Source organism: Parus major, chromosome 2, assembly GCF_001522545.3.
Source record: "Parus major isolate Abel chromosome 2, Parus_major1.1, whole genome shotgun sequence".
NCBI classification, from domain to species: Eukaryota; Metazoa; Chordata; class Aves; order Passeriformes; family Paridae; genus Parus; species Parus major.
In genome coordinates, this window is record NC_031769.1 from 44,359,197 (window position 1) to 44,380,792 (window position 21,596).

Below are 21,596 nucleotides of genomic sequence, written 5' to 3' on the forward strand. Positions count from 1 at the left end.
CTTTTAATATGTTTGGGGTGAGAGACATTGCTCCCAGTGGAGACTTTCAAAGGTAATTATATGTTTGAATGCTACTATTGGTAATTTCTCAGTTCTGTCTCAGGACTCTGACATAAAGCCTTAGTCTGTAACTGCTCCTCTTCTTACTACAAATATAAGAGATGAGATTAGAGGTATGTGCACATACTGATGAGCACATGTAGACTAATCTCCTTAGCAAGCAATGCCAGACTCAGAATTAATGCAAAATAGCCCACTAAGTTCCAGGGACATATAATCAGAGTCACTGCCTGCTTGGTGATGACTCTGTAGTTTGCTTTTCAGACTAAAGGATGATACTGACACCTGGTAAATCTGAAGAGCTTGCCATTTAATCTCCTGGAAAGGGATTTGCTAGACGCTGGCAGAATATTAAAAGCTGAAATGTCAGCTTAAATTGTAAAATTTTCCTGTGTTCTGCAAATCTGTGGAATTGAAGACCTTTTTAAGAAAATAGTTCTCTACTTACGCTAAGACTTCATCTGTCAAAGGCTAAATTCCATTACACAGTTGCCTTTTTAAAAGTTCTTTATTTACTGAAAATCACACTCAAACGCTCAGTTACTGAGCAGTCATCCAATTTAATTAGCTAAAAGAAAATTATGGTTTTGCACGGAAAAAAACCCCCTATACCTGATGAATGATTAGCTGTTGATAATATAGTTTTTTATATTCAGGAATGGTCTAGTGTATATATGTATTTACTGTATGGAAATGAATTGCTAAAACTTTTTGTAAGCTGTCATCTGCATAGTTCCTTTCAGTAGCTTTTGAAACCCAAATGCAAGTATTCTTCTGCAAACAAACAGGATAAAAATGTAAACTGAAAAAATCCTGTGTAATCCCATTTTAAAAATCACGTAAATGGAAATACTAGCAATAAAATTATATAAAAAAAACATAGAGTTAAATCTCAGATATTTGCTTGGAAGAAATACATACCAGAAAACAATGGAAAATTCCTCAGTAATGAGCAGTAGCATGTACACCCACCCATCCTGTACAAATTTTGCTTCATTGTATTCTAACATTCAACTACTTGGAGATTTTCTAGAAATGTATTAAAACTAGTTGTAATGTGTTGGTTTTTTTTCCAGATAATGAAGCATGTACCAGTTAGATTTGACCCAAAAACTTTACATATACCAGCACATTCAGGTATGGATCTGCTGAAGATTCTAACAAGTTCTGCATGTGCTGCTGTAACTCACTATTGTAAGACCTGTAACCTCTCCTTGTAGATTATACAAGGTCACAGTTTCAGAACTAATTTTTCTGAAACTATAGTTGTATATGCAATATTTTTAGCTAGACCAATTTTGAGTAGACTTTTCAAGTACAAACACTTTAACAATATTCCTTTCTATTCTGCTTTCCTGAGTTATAAGCCTGGGCTCAAAACTTTTGCCATGAGGCAGTCATCAGTGTTTAGTGTGGGAAAACTAGCATATTCTTTTCCAACTGAGAGATTTAAACGGAAATATTCAATCAAATCTATTAAAATTTGAAAAATGCAGGCAAGCAAGTGGCAGCAGGATCTTAAAATGTGCACTCTTGATCACAATACTAGATAGCCTTGCCAGTCCCACATTTAATCATGAGGTGTTATGGCACTAATGTCCCAAAAGATAATGTGAAGTTGTTTGGGATTTGTCTTTTTGTTGTTGCTAATTTTCAATGTCTAGAAATATTTCTGAAAACTAAAGCCAGCTCATTGTCATGTGTGTAATATTTCTTCCCCTGGAATATTTCCTCTAGTCTTTTAAAGGAAAGTACTGGACTCTGCTTGAAGAGGGTTATCAGCCAGATATGTAGTTTTTCTAGAATTCACATAGCACCTCTTCCTAGGCATAATAGTTCATCTTTTCTTACTATAAAGGATGTATTTTGAAGAGTTCATTTGTTGAAGAAATTTTATGTTTGGAAAGGAACACAACATTCCCCAATCTCTCAGTCAAGACTGTAATCAAAAATATTTTAAATTTGATTAATCCAAAGATGATCAGATTCCACTGCCTAATGTTTCATATTACATTTAAGTAATTATCACACTGATGTTCTGATATATTTAATTGTTGTCAGCATTTATTTAATATGGGACAGTGTTTTTTATTGTTGGAATGCATTCAGAGTTATAGCTTTCTTCTGGACAACTTTCTGATAGTCTTTGAAGATACTGAATTTGATGCTGCTTGTCAATAATGATTAAAGGTAATATGGAAAATTTAAATGAATACCTGGAAGCCAAACCTATTGCCAACTCTACTAATGTATATCTGCCTGCATTAGGAGGTGGTGTTACTTGACTGTAAAACTAGCATAAAAGACTGAAAATGTGCTTTCAAATAGTCTATACTGGAGCATAGCAGAATGGCAGATAAGTAATTAATAAATACTAAAACTGAGGGAGTATATGGCTGCTAGATTGAAATTAACTGTTGCGGCTGATAAGAAAGTCTGAAAAAAATCTCAATTCATGTGCAATGGTCAATGAACTGAACCCCAGTATATATGTTAATTGTCCATGTGACTTGATTTCTTTGTGCTCCTTTGGCAATCATCCATGTCCTGATTTGCTAAGGCTTAGCTAGGTGGGTACCTACCTGTAGGAGTAATTAAAGATGTTTTCAGTTTATTTATTGTGAGCAGATTTCATTGATTTTCTTTAGGTTTTCCCTCAACTTTACTTACAGGAAATTTTACTTATTAAGAAAACTTTAGTTATTAAGAATTAGTAATTATGAAGGACAACTTCTTCCTTTCCTAAATATAATGCAAATAAATGTTTCCTTAAAAGAAGGACTTATCAGGTTTGCACTTTCAGACATGTATTGAGGCTTTTGTTGCTGAATTTTTATCCTTTATTTCTCTTCTTGCTTCCTTTTTGATTTCTGTAATCTTCAGACATGAATTCTAATATGTTTCTTTAGTATTTTAAGTCCTAAAATTATAATTAGATTCAAATTTTGGAACTTACTTATTTGTGGTGATGTTACTTTGTAGTGTGTTGAAACTACATCAAAGAATCATTAACTATTTGTTTTCCTCTTATGGTTTAGTTGAGAAGCTGTCATCTATGAAAGACATGGACTGGAATAGCTTCTTGAAAAGAGTGTGTTCCCTGCTTGATTCCAGTGAGAAGAATACAGGGGCAGCACGTTCTAAACTGAACTTACTGTACTACCTGTGCACTTTGGTTGTCCACAAGGAGATTGCAAACAGGCTAATTAGTTCTCAGCTGGTAAGTAAAAGAGCTTTGAAGGAATCAACATGGCTTACATATTTTTCATTGTATCAAAAATTAGCTGCTTTTAGTTGTGTTTGAAAAAGTCAATGATGTACTGGCAAAAATATGATGCTGATTAAAGTAAAAAAAAACCAACAAAAATAATATTAAATTCCATATTACATTTTTTAAAAGAGATGAGGGAAACTAATTATTTATCTTAGATTTCTTATACATTTACATATACTTCTTTTGCATTAGGGAAAATGTTGAGGTTAAATGTTTAACCTTTATGAAGAGTGTAAAATAATGTATGATGAAAAATTAGTCTTTGTAAATCATTAAATGGCAGAGGATACTGTAAAGAGTTCATGTATGAATTGTTAAATTAAGTTTATTTGGTCATATGTCTGTAAAGAATAGCAAGAAAGCTTTCTAAAGCACAGGCAGTAAAACTTTCAGTATACAGGGTTTCAAAGAGTGACCATGCTCTCTGAAGAATCTGTTTTGGGGTTTCATGTTTCCAAAACCATTTTCTCACAGACAAATAATTTTGCTAGTATGGTCTATAGTGGTTTAACATATTTCTTCAAGTCTTGCATGTGCAGAAGAGAAGTAGATTCCTCCCCCACCACTCCCGGCTTATATAAAGGTATCACAGAAGGTATCCTAAGATGAGCACTTTTCGTTTTATTTAATAGGAAATAAATTATTTTGCTCTCCTACATTTGTAATAAAGTACCTAAGTTAAAAGCTGAGATGTGTTATTGTTGGAATATAAGATACTAAAGACAAAATTGCACTGCCAGAAAACTGGATGAAGAGCATTTAGGTTGGAAGGAGTGGTAGGTCTTATGCCATAACATTCTTGTGAAACCCAGAAACAGAATTGCTGGAAGGAGTATTCTATTACCACTGGAGAATTTGGAGCAAAGGGAGCAATAATACAGTAACTGAATAGCCAATTAACAGAACATTTTAGAAATGAGTTAGTAATTATGCAGTTTGGTTCTTAAATGGCTGATTATATACGTTAACATTCATTATTCTGGTATTTGCCAACTATTTTGATACAGACTCACAAAATGATTTAATATGCTTTATAATACTATATGCTGATCTCTGTGCTTGTAGGTGAAAGAATCAGACCTTTTTTCTCTAAATAGTGTTATTCAGATTTTAAAAAAAGACCTGACATTAAGATACATATTTAGTAGTTTGGTTTAAGGCAAAAATATAGAAAAATACTCATATTTTTCCACTCAGGCTTTTTAATTTTTAAAATGAAAAATTTTAATTTTAAAAATTAACACTTTAATCAGTGTTTGCACAGTATCTGCAGTATTTGTATGTGATAATACTCTTAGAAATCTCCATCCAAGTATATTTTTATGAAATTTCTGATATTTTGATTTCTCGTTTATAATTTGTTTATCATATTGTTCATCATTTATCACTTCATTGAAATTCACTGATGTTTATTTATCTTCTTCAAACTGTAGTTCCCTATATTGATACAGCAGTTGCGTGGAGCCACCAACTGGGATGTGTAAGTAACAACTATTTTAAATTAATGTGTTCAAATGCAGACATGTCACTGAATTTTATTAAAGATATTTATTTAAAGGTTATTTGAGGAGTTTTTTAGACTGCCAGACTGCTGTGGTATCTAACTTGCAGTATAATAATATAAAATGGAATTTTTTCACTATTGAATTAATATTCTACAGGAGCAAAGATTATAGAAAATCTCTAAAATTTTATCCAGATAATATTGGATTTAGTATATCAAATAAAGTTACTTAAAATCACTGAATAAAATAACTCCATACCACAACAGAGTAAAAGAACTATAGTGGTAATACCTGTCAGGAATAATTCAATGTGATAGTGCCCTCTGCTGTTTGTTTCATAAACGTTGATTTTATTCCAATTTTTTCCTTTAATGAAACATTGAAAACTGATTTGCTGATTCTGTTTTTTCAGCTATCATGAAATTCTAAATTTCAGGGGCTTTCTGTATTATATAAAAAATTAAGATGAGCGTGATTATTAATAATCCTAACAAACTAAAGAACCATGACACTTCAGAGCTAGAGGAAATAAATATCTTTATGCATATATTGCTAAATTGGACTGAAACACTGAAATAACTTGTTGATACAAAAAAATAGAAATAAGAAGAAAATCTGAGGTGTAAATAGGACATCAAATTTTTCTGCCCATAGCAACCTGTGTAGAATATAAACAAGATATAATTGTTTTTGTAGTATCTTGTAAATATATTTCCCACACAAACAAAATATTTATTTGATACACAGACGTGCTAATGTTGCTCGAGTGATTGGTTTACTGGCATTACATACATCTGAACTTGGAGAAAATGTACCTGTTTCTGAGGTAACTTTCCTTTTTTTTTTTTTTAGAAGAGGGTTTTTTTAATGATATTACTATTTATGTCAGAAGCTTTCACAGCTTTTTTTGTTTTGAAACCTGCTTTATTTTTAACTCATACATGTAAGGTTTAATATAATCAATTAATTAAATGTATAAATTTGCAAGCTTATTCTGTGTTGTTGTAGTTCTGATCTTTACTAACCTGTGGCCACCAATGATAAAATTAGCATTTTTCTCTCCTTTTTATGAAATCAAATAGATGAAAATAAATCAAATGTCATATTTTTTGTACAAGTAGAAAGAAGAAACTGTTTATATATTTGGTTATTCTGAAATGTAATTATTGTAATTAATATAAAATAGTTTATCTGATTCTTAGGGATCTTTTTTCAAAAAAGAATTTGTTGAGATGGGACTAATTTGAGGTTTCTTACAGTTCTTGAAGAATGTGTGTAGTGAAGGGCAAGTAATTTTCTTTGGAGAAAAAAAGTATTTTTAATTCTTGTTTGATATTACATGGTCAGTAGTTGACTTAAACAGAAGACTGATTAGATTTAGTGGTATTAATGTTGTTTTCTTGCATGTGACACATGCACACAGATTGTGAAATCTTGACAGAACATGCTATTTAATGTCTGTTTCCAGTGTGAATGTGATATTTCTTCTTCATGAGGTGAAGCCAGAACTTCAATTTAATAGATGTTTGAATGTAAGACCCAACTGCAAAACACGAGTTGTAAATATTCCTGTGTGCTGTGTAGATCTGATGTAGGAGGATACAACCAGTGGTTAATACCTGACTCTTTTGGAAATGCAGCTGAGGGAAGTTTTTGTTGGTTTAGGTACCTCTGGGTTCTTCTTAATGAATTTTAGAAATGATTGTGATTATTTTGCTGTATTGCTTAACATTGACATTCCATAGTGAAAGCTGAACTCAAAACATTATTGTTGTTACCTAGGGTTTGCTGTTTGTTTTGTAAAGTTCCAAAGTGGGGCAAAAGTCCTTGTAGTTACAGTCACTGAAGTTTGGTCAAAGTCTTTCAATACTGACAGTTTCACAAGAATTGGATTCCAGGTCACAATTTAAGTATGCTCTTTTATGTGGCAGATTTTTTTCTGATATTTAACTTTTTAAAGTTAAAATACTCAAAAGTAATTTTGAGATGTCCATATGGCTTTTGGCTTAAGGTGTTTGTTCAGCAGGTTAGCACTAACATGTTTAGCAATAATTTCCCTAGCTTCCCAGTTTCCATCAGAAAACACATATCCTAGTCAACTTTTGTATTTAAAAGCAATAGATTGAAGTAGTTATACATGATAATATTTTGCTCAAAATGTTTCCAGTGCTTTTTTTTTTTTTTTTTTAATTTGAACATACAAGTCATTCACAATTGGAATTTAGCATTTTTAGAAGTATCCATATACTTCAAAAATCAAGTCCAAGACCAGTGACATTTAAATTGAAGGACTAGAAAGGAAAATTAACTTCCATTTTAACTTTCTGGCCCCATTCTTATGTTAATTAAAATTAGTTTTTATATACACTCATTGAGAAAATAAGGATTTTTTTATAATTAAGAAGTCTGGGTTTAAAATGCAACTACTGTGCTTTATTTAATGACATTTGTTCCAAATTTTTTTCTCTCAAAGTTATAATTCTGAACTAAAAAAAATCTTAGTGCTTACACAAAATTAGAATGATCAAAAACACATTGAATTCTAATATTTTCCTGTGTTCAAATTTATTTTTGCATATATAATGTAAAATAAAATAACTGTGGCAGTACACAAAACTCAATAGTTCATTTATAGGAAAAATAAGAAGGAGTAGTTTAGGAATTTCTCATCTAGACTCGTATTCCCCTCTGCTCCCTTCAGAGGAACCTGTGAGTTGGTTTAGCTTCCTTGTTAACTGTCAGCTATTTTATATTGTGTGGTGCTTAAAAAAAGCCAGCACAAAGCAAACCTTTCTATCAGCATTATATAGAGAAATAGATATAATGATGTAATTTAGCCTCTCATATGAACCATCTGATGCTCCAGGTAAAGTTTATTGGTGGCTGTTATGATTTAGGAAATGTCAAAATCAAACTGTGTCTTGAGCTGAGCAACATAATCTAAAATGACACTCTGTGATCCAGGTCTTAGAGTCTGAAGATGTAGGAGATCTGAGTCTTGGTGGGGTTTTTTATGTTTTCTTTCCTCTTCCATTCCTAGTAACTTCTAATTTTATTTAATAACTGTTTGATTTTTTTTACCTGTTAAATAAAAGTGATCGCCTCTGGCTCCAAAATTTATTCCCAAATGTGAAAAGTCAATTGAGAGCTTGTGAAGAAGAGATTCTGGAATTATTTTTGCCCCCTATGTGTACCATGCTATTTATATCAAGTTTTCTTTCCAGTTGTTATCACTCAGTCATGGCCCCTTTGCAGTTTTTTTGTTACTTCATTATATACTTATCACTTACTTGTGATTTCTTTTGTACTTTTAAAGTAGCACAGGACCTGGTAGAGACTTGTGCAGGTTGCCACTGCTGTCCCTTACATATTAAAAAACTGATTCTTTATTTCTACCCCCTACTGCCTTCTACCCACTTAGACATTTATTTAAGGATAGCTCCTCTATCCTTGATGTTGAATCTGTACCATTAAATTTTTGCTGTTGTCATTAAAATGGTTTTAGAAATAGTAGCATTAATCCCTAAAGAGGCAGAAAAACTTTAGGAAAGAGAAGAAGCCTCAACCTCATTTTAAAGACTGAAGTAAACTTTCACATAATGCATGCCAAAAGCCTTTAATTTACTTGTCTTTGAAAAATTAATGTTTTGGGTATTTTTGAAGTTCTTTTCTCAGGCAAGTGGGAAACAGCAGTTTTCTTTGAATGTAACCACCAGAGGTCACTAAAACACAAAATAAAATGCAAGTAAGCTACTGTTCTACAGACTAGACAAGTGTGGAACTGTGTACTATCTCTATTCTGTTGATGTATTCGAGTATGTAGGTCATATTAGAAAAATTAGAATAAATGAATATTTATATCTGTAAATTCAATTGCGTTTGATCTATTTCCAGTTAAGTATTTTTAAGAAGTATTTCATTGCATTGATTAGAAAAAAATGACATTGATCTTGGAATACAATAGGGGAATTGATCTCTTGTATAACTGCAGATGAAGACATTTTACATGCCATTTCTTCTATTGTGCAGCTGCAATAAAATATTTTAATAGGTCATATGTTTTTTCCTGACATAATATAATTTTTTCCCCCATGGAATTGCCCTTTATAAATCTGAAACATAATTTCCTCTTATTTATTGCTGGTTATCTTAGAAAAACACCTAAACTTTAAAGTTTTGTTTTTGTATTTAGAATTTGAAACTAGTTATTAAAATTCAGTGGAAAAAAAACATTCTTTCGAGGATTCTGTTCTTCATCTCACAGGAAAAAAAATTCTTCCATAGTTAGGAAGACTTGTTTCCATGTATATCTAATTTGGTGTATTTATTAACAGAAGCTATTGTCCTTTCCTTTCTGTGGATATACTGGCCCCTCTGCCACCTAGGATGTCTGATGTGACATTTCAGACTGTTTTACTAAGAGATGATAGAGTAACATAACAGTTTACCTCCATGTCAGGGAGCAGAGTCCTCTGTTAGGAGACCACCTTGGAGTTGTTCTCTACTGGGCCTTTTTGGTGGCAAAATCTAGTCCTTTTCCTTACCTTTTTCAAATTTGCTGAATGGGAATATCAATCTCACCCTATGGCCTAGGCAGTTATGCCTGTTTTTTTTAACAGACCTTGATCCACTGCTCTACTGAGTGTTTAAAGGGTTCAGAGAACCTGCTGCAGCCTTCACACTGTGAGCTTCTTTACAAAGCCTTTGGCTTAATGTATTCCATGGCCAAATTAATAAACTAAATGTCCCATGAAGGATGACACCATATCAGAATATCTCCATAATAAAAATATAAATATAAAATATAAAATAAAATATCTCCATAATAAAAATAAAAATAGCTTTGTTTCCTTTGTCAAAGTGATGAAATATCCAGATTTCTGTTTTCATCCAAACTGAAACTCTGTATAATTTGAGCCTTTTTATTTCTGATTTTTTATTAAAGTATAATTTAGTGGTTGTTTTCCACAGCTGGAAAGCAGCTGTATTGTTACAGGTGTAGTTTTATGACCTGTAACTCTTACATATACTCTCGGTAGCTCACTGTGTCTCAATTGTTCAAGGTCTACAGTTTGTTGTCATTCACATTCTTACAGAATGCCAATTTTAAGTCCTATTCCTAGCTTACCTCTCTGATAAATCCTGTTTCTAGGCTTGTCCATGTCTGCCCATACTGTAGTGAGTTTCAAATAAAAATGGTTTGATTTGACCATTTATTCCAAACCTGTTTAGTTTTAATGTTGTTTAATTGTAAAATGACTTTATAAGTCTTCTCAAAATGATCATAATTTTAGTGTATCCTTGCTTTCTCCAGGTTTTCTTTGTTTTGATCTGATATGTGTTATATGGAAAAAAAAAACAACACAAAACAAAATTCTCCTGAATTAAAAAAATCTGTAGGAGATAGAATCTGTAGGAGAATGGATGCATGAGTATTTTCACATCTTCATGTATACATGTATTTTGCAAATTTCTTGAAACCTTACAGTTAGTATTCTGACATAATCAGGATTGTCACTTAATACTTTGGTAACTGTGAGAAGGCTTCCATTTAAGTTTTTTGAGTGGCTTCTAGTAAACTTTCAAACTCTGTGATAAATTTATTCAATTTATTTTCAACAACTTGGTTAATTGAATTATGACTTACATTGTTGCCTGGGGCACGTGGCAGGAGAACAAATGAAAAATAGACATTTCTCAGGTAAATTAGAAGAAACTCATGGTGTGTTTGAGCAAAGTTCTTCTGAATGAATAAACAAATAACGGAAATATAATTAATTTAAACAGTGAATATATCAAGCATGGCAATTCTGGATTGTTGGAGAAAAACTAAGACCTTTTATCATAACCAAAGATTCTTCTTTTTCCTCTCTCAAAAAATTATTTTTATCAATCCAATTAATTTGGCTTGCTTTATGTTTGAAGTCCAAACCAACCAGTAGTAGAAAACAAGAAAATTTTCAACTAGGAAGGAGAAAACATACATTGCTGATTGCAGGATTAAGTACATTTTTGTAATTTTCTTAAATTAATTGCCTGACTGAAGAAAAGACTGCCATTTAAAAAGCCATGTAATTGGCACTGTTTTCATAGTCCATTAAATTTACTCTTTCGTTTACAGGTGAAATAGTACATTTTTCCATTAAAATTATGTCAGTGATACTGCCAGTATATCTGTTTGTAATAGTTTCAGTTTAGTTCTTATGATAGTAAAAACTGATTGTTCTTAGTTTTTTTTTCTACAATTGTGTTACTTTTGGGGTGATGATCATCTGTGCCTCTAGGACCCTTTCCTTCAGCAGATAAATACCTGTGTCTCTGGAAGTGATATGTATATATGTCATGTTTGTTATATACACTGGAGATAAATTTGGGGTGTGAAAGGCTGGATGGACTAGATGGAAAAGTGTTTCTGTGGTTAAAATAACTTAGTAGGAACATTTTAATTTTCCTGTGGAAAAAGTGAAATATTTTCTTTCCTTACATTGCTACAGTATCAGCAGAACCATCAAATATATACAGAAAACTAAATGTGCAATTGGCATTCTGTCCATGAGCAAGAGAGACCACATGGAAAAAAATTTTGTGCCTAAGCTTCTTGACATGGAACAAACTTATTTTTCCATTAGCTTTGGAAGACACATATCTGTGTAAGGCCTTAAATATTTCCTGACATTATTCTGATATTGTTTATGTGATGCTTGCAAAGTCACAGCATATAATATTGCAATTCTTTGTGGTATGCTGTAAGTTGTTGGTTTTTAGTAAAGTTTGACATCTCCAAGAATTTGTTTTTAATGTATTTTTGTTTCTTTAAATTTCTTTTACACCAAACAACTTTGGGTCTATGCAAGTTGTTGTACAATTTGCACACTGAACTGTTTGGTTCTTACAACTAAGTGCATAGCTTAAAGAGTTAACCTAAAAGAGAGCCTTTCTTCCACTTCTGTTTGTGTTGCACTTGTGAATGAATCATATCATAGGCTAGGAACAGGAGAAAGAAATCCAGACTTTTCCTCTTAAGCACACACTTGCTTGACTGACACAATTAGGCTAGAGCATGTTTTTGTGATAGAAATGGCACACTGGTGGTAGCTGAAAAGCCTAATTTCCTGCTGTCTTCTGATTATTGCACTAAAAGACAGTGAAACTAGACTCAGTGTTAGGCAAGACCACTTGTGTATTAGTTGTAGTCTTAGCTTTTCTTTTATATACCAGACCTTTCATCTATCATCTGGGGGAAGAAAAAAAAATTATTTTAGTGTGAAACACATTTTAAAAATAATTCTTTAGGGAAGAACTGTTGTATTGTCTAGTTTCCATCTTCATGGAGAAGAATGAAGGAATTTTCAGTACTCAAAGGGAACTAATTTCAAAGAAAATTAGTGGAAAATCCCCTATTTTTTTTTTTTTAATATGAGATATTCTATGTAGAAATAATCAATCTAAAATATTCTACCTGTATATCTTATTGCTGGGCATTGGTCTTTGAATGTCATTAGTATGGCTTCTAAAAAGTGGATAAAAGGACCACTGCTTGGAAAAAGATGATGACTTAGAGTAACTTCAAATCAATTTATGAACAGAGTAAAAACAAGGAAGAGAAAAAAAGAAAAAAGGAAAATACCACTTCCTTGGATGTTCCTGCCAACCCTTATTCTGTGGAGACTCATTGCCAGTTTCAGTTTGCATTTTTAGATGTAAACTAGCTTCAGTTGATCGCCACTGACTTGAGTTTTGAAGGCAGAAATCTTTACTTTTTGGGCTCCTGAGCAATCTTTTTCTTTGCTTGCCTTTGGCAAAAATGGAAACAGGATCTTTGCTGTTAGAGGCAAATATTTTTACCTGGTCCTTCCTGTGATTAAAAAGCTTCAAACTTGAGGGCTGGGATAGAAATCAGACGTAGTGATGAACATCTGCTACTGAGCTCATGTGGTAATATGACTGGCATGACAGACTGGGAGAAGTAATAACATTTTTTTCCTGTAAAAAATAAAACCCAGCACCCAAACAAGCTGACAACCTCCAAAGCTTAACAATACTTTAATGTCCATTTTTGATTTGTTAGTAAACATACCAGATTTATAAGTTAATTGATTCTATTTGTTTCTAATTTTATCCTTTTGGGACCTTGAATTGATTCGAAAGCAAGTTGAATCTCCTTTAGAGTTCATGACATCTGGTTTGACTACTCATCTACTAAGACTTCTTCCTTTCAGTTATGGAAAAGTTGAAAAGAATTTTCATAATGAGTCAATTTTGTGTTGTTTGCCACCTGGAAAAATGACACTTCCATCTTACATTTTTCCCTAGAGGAGTCGCAATATGTTTTTAATTTTCTTTTTCTTTTTTTCTTTTTTTTTTTTTTTTTTTCCTTCCCCCTACATTCTGGACATCATTTAGGCCACATCCATAGTCTGGTAGTCAGACTTTTCTTCAGTCCTTATTTCATGACCCAATTTGAGTTGAGATGTTTTGAAAAAGCTGGTAGTTTTTTTTATATACCCATTTGAATTTACTTGAATATTACTCTAGATTCTTTTCTGGTTAGTGGCACTAAAACCATGGTGTACTTTCTCAACCTGATGAGAGAGTTTTCTCAGAGGAAAGTCAGATTGCTTTGCTATTACTTGCCCACATTACATGATGTATGTGTACTCACAAGAAAATGAACTAAAATATTATTTCCATTATGCTAGAGGTATAGACAGCTTTTATCACTGTAAGGGTTTGCAGAATTACAGAGATATTTTAATTTCCACTGATACTTGCAGACAGTCATACTAATACATCAAAGATGTAGTAATATTGTAAATCTGTACATTGCCACTGCAACTTAAGGTATGAAATACCTTCATTTTTGAATATACTGTAATTTTCACTTCTGGACCTGAAACTGCAGGGAAACTTCTGGATACATTTTGAAATAGATTGAGAATCTGCCATAGGTAATAGATCAAATCCACACTGTTGTTGTAAATTAAGGCAATGACTGTCAAGATATGAAATTTTCTTCTTTCTTTTCTTTTTCTAACTATACTATATCTACTCAGTTTGACAGCTAGGGTAAAAGATGTAGATAATTTATTAAATTTAAGATGTTTTTACTAGACAGTGTAGGACTTGCAATTCATTACTACTACTTTCTTCTATGAAAGGGAAAATGTAGGCAGGTTGAAAAGAAAAAGAAGGTAAGAAGGAGAGTTCATTTGTCAGTCTGTAGTTAAAATGAAATAAATTTGATTTTTCTTTTGTGCATTTTCCCACACAGACTGTGTTACTTTCTTTACCTAAAATTTATACCACCCTTTAACATTGAGTCAAAGTGTCTTGGCAGATTTTTTTTCAGGTCTTATATTTTTCTTTATGAAAGGATGAAAGAATATTTAAAATCTTGTGCAAATCACTTTTGTTAAGATTAGAAGTGTCCTGTCAAGAGGAGGAAACAGTTTGTCTGCCTCCTTTTAGGTAATTTGAAATGTGTTTGTGAAATTATGAACAATTTATATTACATAACATAAAAATTATTTTATAAAAATATTTGTGTTTCTGTATAAATGTCCTTATAATACAGACAATGTATCACAGCTTCCTGTTCCATGGCTTCCATTGCAGAGGACGCAAGAAGATCTTAAATAGATTATTGGCACAGACACTGCCAGTTCAGCAGGTGACATACTCTGTGAACCCCATTTCCTGCATTTGTATAATTCTTGATTATTTAATTGTTTTCAGTGAAGGGACGGAAATCACAGGGCAGTTCTCTACTCTGTGTGCTCTCTAGAGAAAATGAGACCATTATCTGAGTGTGGTAAATAAAGTCTTGTATACAAGAGATTATGAGTCATCTGTAATGTGTAGTAATTATTTTGTGTCCAGTGCCTTCTGCCATAGTAGTTAATTCTTGTTATGGATCTTCTTACAGTTACTAAAATTAACCCTTAATGGAGAAATTTATTATAATATAGTAAGATAAGAAATATAAGATTTCATTCAACTTGTTTCTCTTTAACGAAGATGTCATGATTTTAGCACAAGTCAGTCACTAATGGCTCAGATTTCTTCAGACACATTTTTCCTCTTGTTTAATAAAAGTTTTTTTTCAAATGAAAACTTGAATTTATTGCAGTGTTGATCAGATTTTGGCAAGTTTTTTTTCAGTGCATAAGAAAGGAAATTAGTTCCTAATTTATTTTTTGTTAACTCAATTTTACCTTTTTTTTATTCATATTTGAGGAGAGAGTAGGAATTGGATTATGATTACTTTTTTCTCTTATCACTTTGTAATAAAAATAATAACTAGAATCTCTTCATAATAAAAATAATAACTTGTCCTAGAATCTTGAAGGAGAGTGAGAAACAATACTTTCTGTTCACCAATATGAAATATTGTTCTTGGATTTAAATTTCATTCATATTGAATCTTAAATTCTTTATTTTAATGACAAACAAACCCCAAACCACAGATGACGGATAATCTACCTAGTATATTAAATATTAATGACTGTTTTGTTAAACTTTGATTTAAGGCAGCCAGACAGAACTCAGTACAAGTGAATATAGTGAATATGCAATTTACTGCACACAAATATTAATTTGTGGTTTTATTTAGCAGAATATAGGATTTAGAGAATTGTAGGACTGCACATACAAATGTATTTAGATAACGTGTCATCAAAATTTTCCAATATGTTAACCATGCTTTGAGAAAACAAGTATTGTAGGTGCAAACAAGTATTAGTATTGATACAGGGTTTTCTGCTGGTTGAGATTCATCATTAAAACTGATAATTTTGAGCACCCTGCCTTGCTCCTTTATAGCAGATATACAAATTGAAGTGTATTTTTTTCAAGTTCTGCCAGCAAACAAATAAGTGTAAGTTAGGTGTCATGGTGATTTGATGTCCCTAGCCAGTCTGCTGGAGCTCTTGTCAACAGCTTGTGATATTACACAGTTCATCAGTTTTGTGTAGTTAAATACTATATCATGGTGGTTTCACCCTCAGTCTAAAGAGGCAAAGTGAAGGGATGATAACTGGGTATGTGTAATCTCTGTTAATGCCACAGTGACAAGGTACTTTTAATGGTATTGATTCCACAGTCAATGTAGTTCTCAAAATATATTTCATCACAAAAGCAAGAATAATTCTGTGTAGTTGTAGAAAAGAAATATAATAAAGGAGAAAATGCTGTCATTATGTGTTCATCATTCAATGCAAAATTGCACTTGAATCAGCTTGACTACTACTTTCTCAAGCTGACATATTAGAACCTTTAAAACCTGATACATTTGTTTCTTAAATAAGAAAGTAAAGCTGTCTCTGGAATGGCATGCTAATTAAAGATCCTGAATAAAATTTGTAGAAATGCCCTGAAAGGAGCTAAAGAAAACAGTTAATGAGCATAGCACTACTTTAAAAAGATGGGGAGAAGGTCAAAGTTTGTTTAGTAGATCTTTTTGCTTTGATTTGAAGACTGCATTTCCAGTTCTGATATGATTCTGCTGTACAAAGATTGGAGTTATGAAGCTGCTATAAGGTCAGAAGGTGAAGTAAAACAAGGGAAGTTGAATATAAAAACTCCTTGGTGCTCCAAGTAAGAAAAAGTGCTTTACTGCCAAATACTTTTGCATGGGGAAATGATTTCTTCCTGGGTCACCTGCACAAAATCAATCAAATTTTCTAGTTTTCTTCTAACTCCTCTTTATAAATAACACATCTATACATATATATATTTTAAAATATATACACATATACATACACACACACACAGGTGCATGTATGCATAAATGCTTTGCAAATAGAAGTTCATGAAATACAAAGAAATATAATGATATGTCCAGGTCTTACATCATTTGTCACCTGTAAACTTGGAGATCAGGAGACTAATCTTAAATAGTTCTTATCCTTTGATAAAACATCTACAGAAAAGATATCATTAGAGGTTTCTTATTGTTTGTGCTTTTTGTAACCTGATGGTGAAAACTTTCAGATGTTCTGACAGAAACACAGGAACAGCAAGTAGGCTTTTCTTTTCTTGGCAAATCAATTCCTGTTATACTGAGGGAAATGAAAGAAGAGATAGCTGACAATTTGTCAGCTTGGCTAATTCCTTATTTTTCTCCATATTGCATATATAATGTTTTGTAATAATTATTTTTTCTTTCTTTCAATGCTTACTAAATCCCTTGCAAATAGCTCTTCAGCATAAGTGAAGAGTGCATCACTAAGATGGCATTTGAGATAAAGCTTTTTATTTTTAGCAGTACATTTTCCTTGACAAAATACACATGTTTATCTATTGATTGATTTTTTAAATTTAGGCAATTACACTTTTAACTGAACTAATCAGAGAGAACTTCAGAAACAGCAAATTGAAGCAATGTTTCTTACCAGCACTTGGGGAGCTGCTTTACCTCATTGCCAGCAAGGTAAGACTGCAAGTGATCCTTACAAATTTGGCAAATATGAAAAAATTTCCCATGGAAAAGTAGACCAAAAAATCAAGTTACTTAGTCATTGCTATAGTCAACAGTTTCTGGTCCTTTTGTCTTCTTTAATACTTTTTCTACTTTTAAGAAACATGCTGGTCCAATCATTTACTTCATCTGCGAGTAATTAAACAGTATTCTTCAAGTGTAGAATTTTAACTTCATAAAAGGATTTAATCAACCACCATAAACATTGCTGGCCTCCAAGTGGCAGATCTGAGGTTCAAACATCTAAGCTAGAGATGTTGATTAAACAGGATGTATAAGGACGGCCTATAATATCAATAAATTAATATATTAGTGTATCTATATATCTAGTCCATATTAAAACTTATTGTAGCATGGTTGGATTCACAGCACTATGGAAACAGAAATTAAATGTTCCTGGCTAATTTCAAATGGACTTGTGTTTATTCCTGATTAAAACTGCTCTAAATGTTCAATATAGAAATAGTAGATTCACGTTAAAAGTAATCAGATTATTTGTAGAAAAGAAATACTGTCAATATTAAAGTTGAAGTTGACAGCTCTTTTAAACCATCCCATTTCTTTTTCCTTATTCTAAGAAAAAAATACTCTTACTTAACAGAAACCAAGGTGTCTTTAAACAGAAAAAATCTAACCTTGGCTTCTCTGAAGCCTCTGTATTACCTGCATCATCTAATAGCTCTGAATGCTAACATGTTAGATTAACAGAACAGTTGGTAATGGAGCAAAAGTGTCAAATGAATCATTACTTTTGATTCATTACTTTGAATCATCATGGCTTTAGTTATGGCTTTGTGCTGAATTTCCAGGTTTTATTTTCTCTAACTCCTTTGCATGTTCCACAAAATGTAGTGGTTGCCTTGATTTTGTAAAATTACAAGCATTGTCCTATTTTTGTTGGGCAATTGCCAAAATATTTGTCAAATACATGCTCAGAGAACTTAGAATGAGAAATTATGTCCTGGAAAATGCATCCACAGTCACAGTTTGTATGTTTTAATACTTGCTCAGTTTCCTCAGGAGAAAAGATTTGTACCTGCTGTCATCAAATAAACTTAAAACTCCAACTTAAAAATGATATTTGGCAGGAATATTTTCTGTGGCTTTGTTTTATTTTGCAATTAAGCTCCGATAGCTGAAACAATTCTGTTAACACTGGTTGTATAACACTAAAATGATGCGCACAGATTTTTTCCTTCTGAAAATGTGAACTAACAAATTTTTCAGTCTGTGTGTGAATTTCACAATGTTTGGAGCATTACAACTTGCATATGAGTAGCAACATTGTCATGTTTCAAGGTTGGTTACACGCACACACACTCACACACACAAATACACAAATATTAATGGTTGCATTATGTTACAGCTAAGAAATTGTTAGAGTGTCGGAATAAATATTTGGACACATATGAGCTCAAGATACCATGTCTTGGTATAATTTCCAAAATATCAAAAAATTCAAAAATATCATTGTGATTTGTCTGCTTGGAAATACTAACTGTTCAATTTTTTTAAGAAAAGCTCTTTTCATTTTTCTGTTCTATATGTATTTAACTCAGAATACTGTAGTGTTCTAGGAATTTCGCTGCTCATTAAAATGCTGAACAGTAGTGCTGAATGACCTTGACAAGATCATATACCAAGTCAGGGGTAATATAATAAATGAAACCAGAAAAATTATTGCTAACTTTTATCTTTAAACAGCAAAGCCTTATGATTTTATTAATAAAGAAAAATAAATTATAATGTAATTCATTAAGGACTATACACTTGTTTTTCTTGTTTCCTTCTATTTTGTGCTTTCTTTGGCCTATTTGTTTGTTTTATCAAACTACTAAATATTTTTATTTAAACTGTAAGTTTTTGGGGCAAGGCTGATTTTATTTATTCATTTATTCCCTCTGGGGTTTTGTGAAGTGTGTCTAGGTCCAGCCACAATTTTAATACTAAATAATTGTAAAGATTATTTCTATTTCATATGAACACTTGGTAAATCATAAATTATTAAATACTTAACGTCAAGTTCAGCTGTTTAGGTGCAGGATGATTAATGCAGTAAAATACAAGATTACTTTGCACTTGTATGGCTTAGAAAATACTGAGAAATGTCCAGATAATCGTAATGGTACTGTGCAATCCTAAACTCTGATATTGTGTGTGTACTTGCTTATGAGATCTTGTAAGTAAGATCTTACACTCCATCTCTGCATTTTTATTCCAAACAGAAGCCAAGAGCAATTCACAAGTAGCATGAGCAGACTCCTGGGAGCATGTTCTCATACTCTTGAGTGGATTGCCTTGGGGGAAAACTTTCAAGTTCTATGTAATATTTTTATTCATTTTGTGTTGTTTGTGTTATTAGGGTGCAGAACCTAAAGTTTAATCAAAATCAACATGGGCTGTGAGCAAAAAGTAGGAAGATTCCCGAGTGTTTTGTGATATATTTTGGTTTATTAAGTGCCAAATGCTGTACGTTACGTTTAGGTAATTAAGAATGGTACTAAGTTTCATACCCCTTTTGCCTTTTTTAGAGATTAAACATTGCAGAAGTCTTTAATTGGTTTGAAGAATGGAAGAACCAGTAACGGTTTAGGATTGCGTAATTTCTTAAGGCTTTTTATTTTACATCACATTTAATATGTATGCTTACAAAAAAACTTGAGAGAATTTCTGGTTAAATTAGGTGAATACAATAAGAAATAGACCCACGCCTATTCTACCACAGATTGTCGTTTTAACTGTGTTTTGACTCCTAGCCTTGTCCTGCCTCTTCCAGGTAGAAAAGACTCCACTTTTGCCTGTTTGAAAGTAACCTACCTTTACTTTCTTGAAACTTGGACTGTGTTTTCTTAAACTTACACATAATGCCTTGGAAGGCAAATGGTGATTACTTATCAGCATGTTCTCACTCCGTTAAGATAAAGGAGTTGGAATGAAGTGGATCTGGTGTGTCTTGTTTGATGTCAAGCCACTCTTTTTATTACTGTTTATATTGTCCCATACGTTGTAATAAAAAGTTAGCAGAAATAAAGCTTACAAATGGGATATTTAACAGACTCATTTTCTCTTTGGATATATGTGGAAAATAAGGTTTTGTTTTCGATAAAGAAGGAAAATTAATTTTACTAGACAATTCAGTAATTGTCTTCCATGCTAATGTACCATGCTTTAATTAAATGCCTGAAACGATCATATCATATATGTTGAATTACTCTAAGCCACACAGAAATCAGCAAAATTAGAAAGTATCACTTGTTTCTGCACCATTAACCCCCACTTTACCTATCCTGTCCCTTTTATTAAAAACAGTTTATTAGAATGCTAAATATAATTTCAGAATATAATTACTAGAGTTCAAGAATTCTGTAGTTTCTGAAGAAATTACTGTTTGTCATCCTTTTTCTACTTACTAAAACAAGTTTCTCATGACTTTATGGCCTGTCATCTTCACACCATCTAATGTCTATTATTTCTCACTTTCTTTCCCGAATGAGGCTATATTTTTTCCCACTTACTAATAGCTCTGTGTTACTAGCCTGGATATGGAAGTTGTTGCAGTTAAATCTCAGTGATATCCAAGTGTCCCATTTTAAACTTAAAATTTTACCATAGGCTATTGCAGGGACAGAGGGAAGTTAAGTTCACTTCTAATGGAAGAATTAAACACTTATTCAACTAGTAGTAAATTAGCCTCTCTAACAGGGTGATTTCAAAGAGATATATATTAAGATCTTGAAGCAGTTTTCATATGTACTGAAAACTATACCAGACAGTAAATTTTCTTAATCACTTGGTATCTCCTTGTATGACTAGGACCATTTTTTTCAAAAGAAAGTTCACTTTTTTTCTTTTTACCTACCAAAAAAATTTAATTTTGTTTGTTTGGTGTAATTAAATCACATTTAAAGAGAAGAATTTCTACTATTAATAGTCAGTTATCTCTCTCTGAAGTACTCAAAATAGTTGAGAGGAATGAAGGAAGAAACACTTTTTTGCATGTGTGAATTAGAATGAATTGATAAAATGCGGAAAAATTAGGACAAACTCTGTTACAGATTTTGGAGACTACTTAAAAAAGCTAATAAAATATCAATCTCTGTGCTGCACATGAAAGAACATTAAAAAGTGATAATGTCCTGAAATTTAATATATTAAATTGCATATGTTAATTTGAAATGTGTATAATATGAACCTTATTAAGAACATGCTACTCATTTTTTATGTGACTGAGATTGTTGTGATTTTTTGATTTAATCAGTTGTGCCGTTGGCTTCATTTC

At 32.1% G+C, this 21,596-nt stretch overlaps 1 protein-coding gene across 3 annotated transcripts in view; it reads left to right on the forward strand.

The window, feature by feature from the left end:
* Positions 1-21,596, forward strand: part of ULK4 (unc-51 like kinase 4) — a 214,821-nt gene that overhangs the window by 17,266 nt on the left and 175,959 nt on the right. For 2 of the 3 annotated variants that reach the window (XM_015617381.3, XM_015617383.3), the window contains exons 14-18: positions 1,137-1,197; positions 3,099-3,280; positions 4,768-4,814; positions 5,587-5,665; positions 17,162-17,269. In XM_015617381.3, the coding sequence (XP_015472867.1) occupies positions 1,137-1,197; positions 3,099-3,280; positions 4,768-4,814; positions 5,587-5,665; positions 17,162-17,269 (477 nt within the window). The remainder of the gene's footprint in view (positions 1-1,136; positions 1,198-3,098; positions 3,281-4,767; positions 4,815-5,586; positions 5,666-17,161; positions 17,270-21,596) is intronic. The other variant, XM_015617384.3, reaches the window with a different exon arrangement.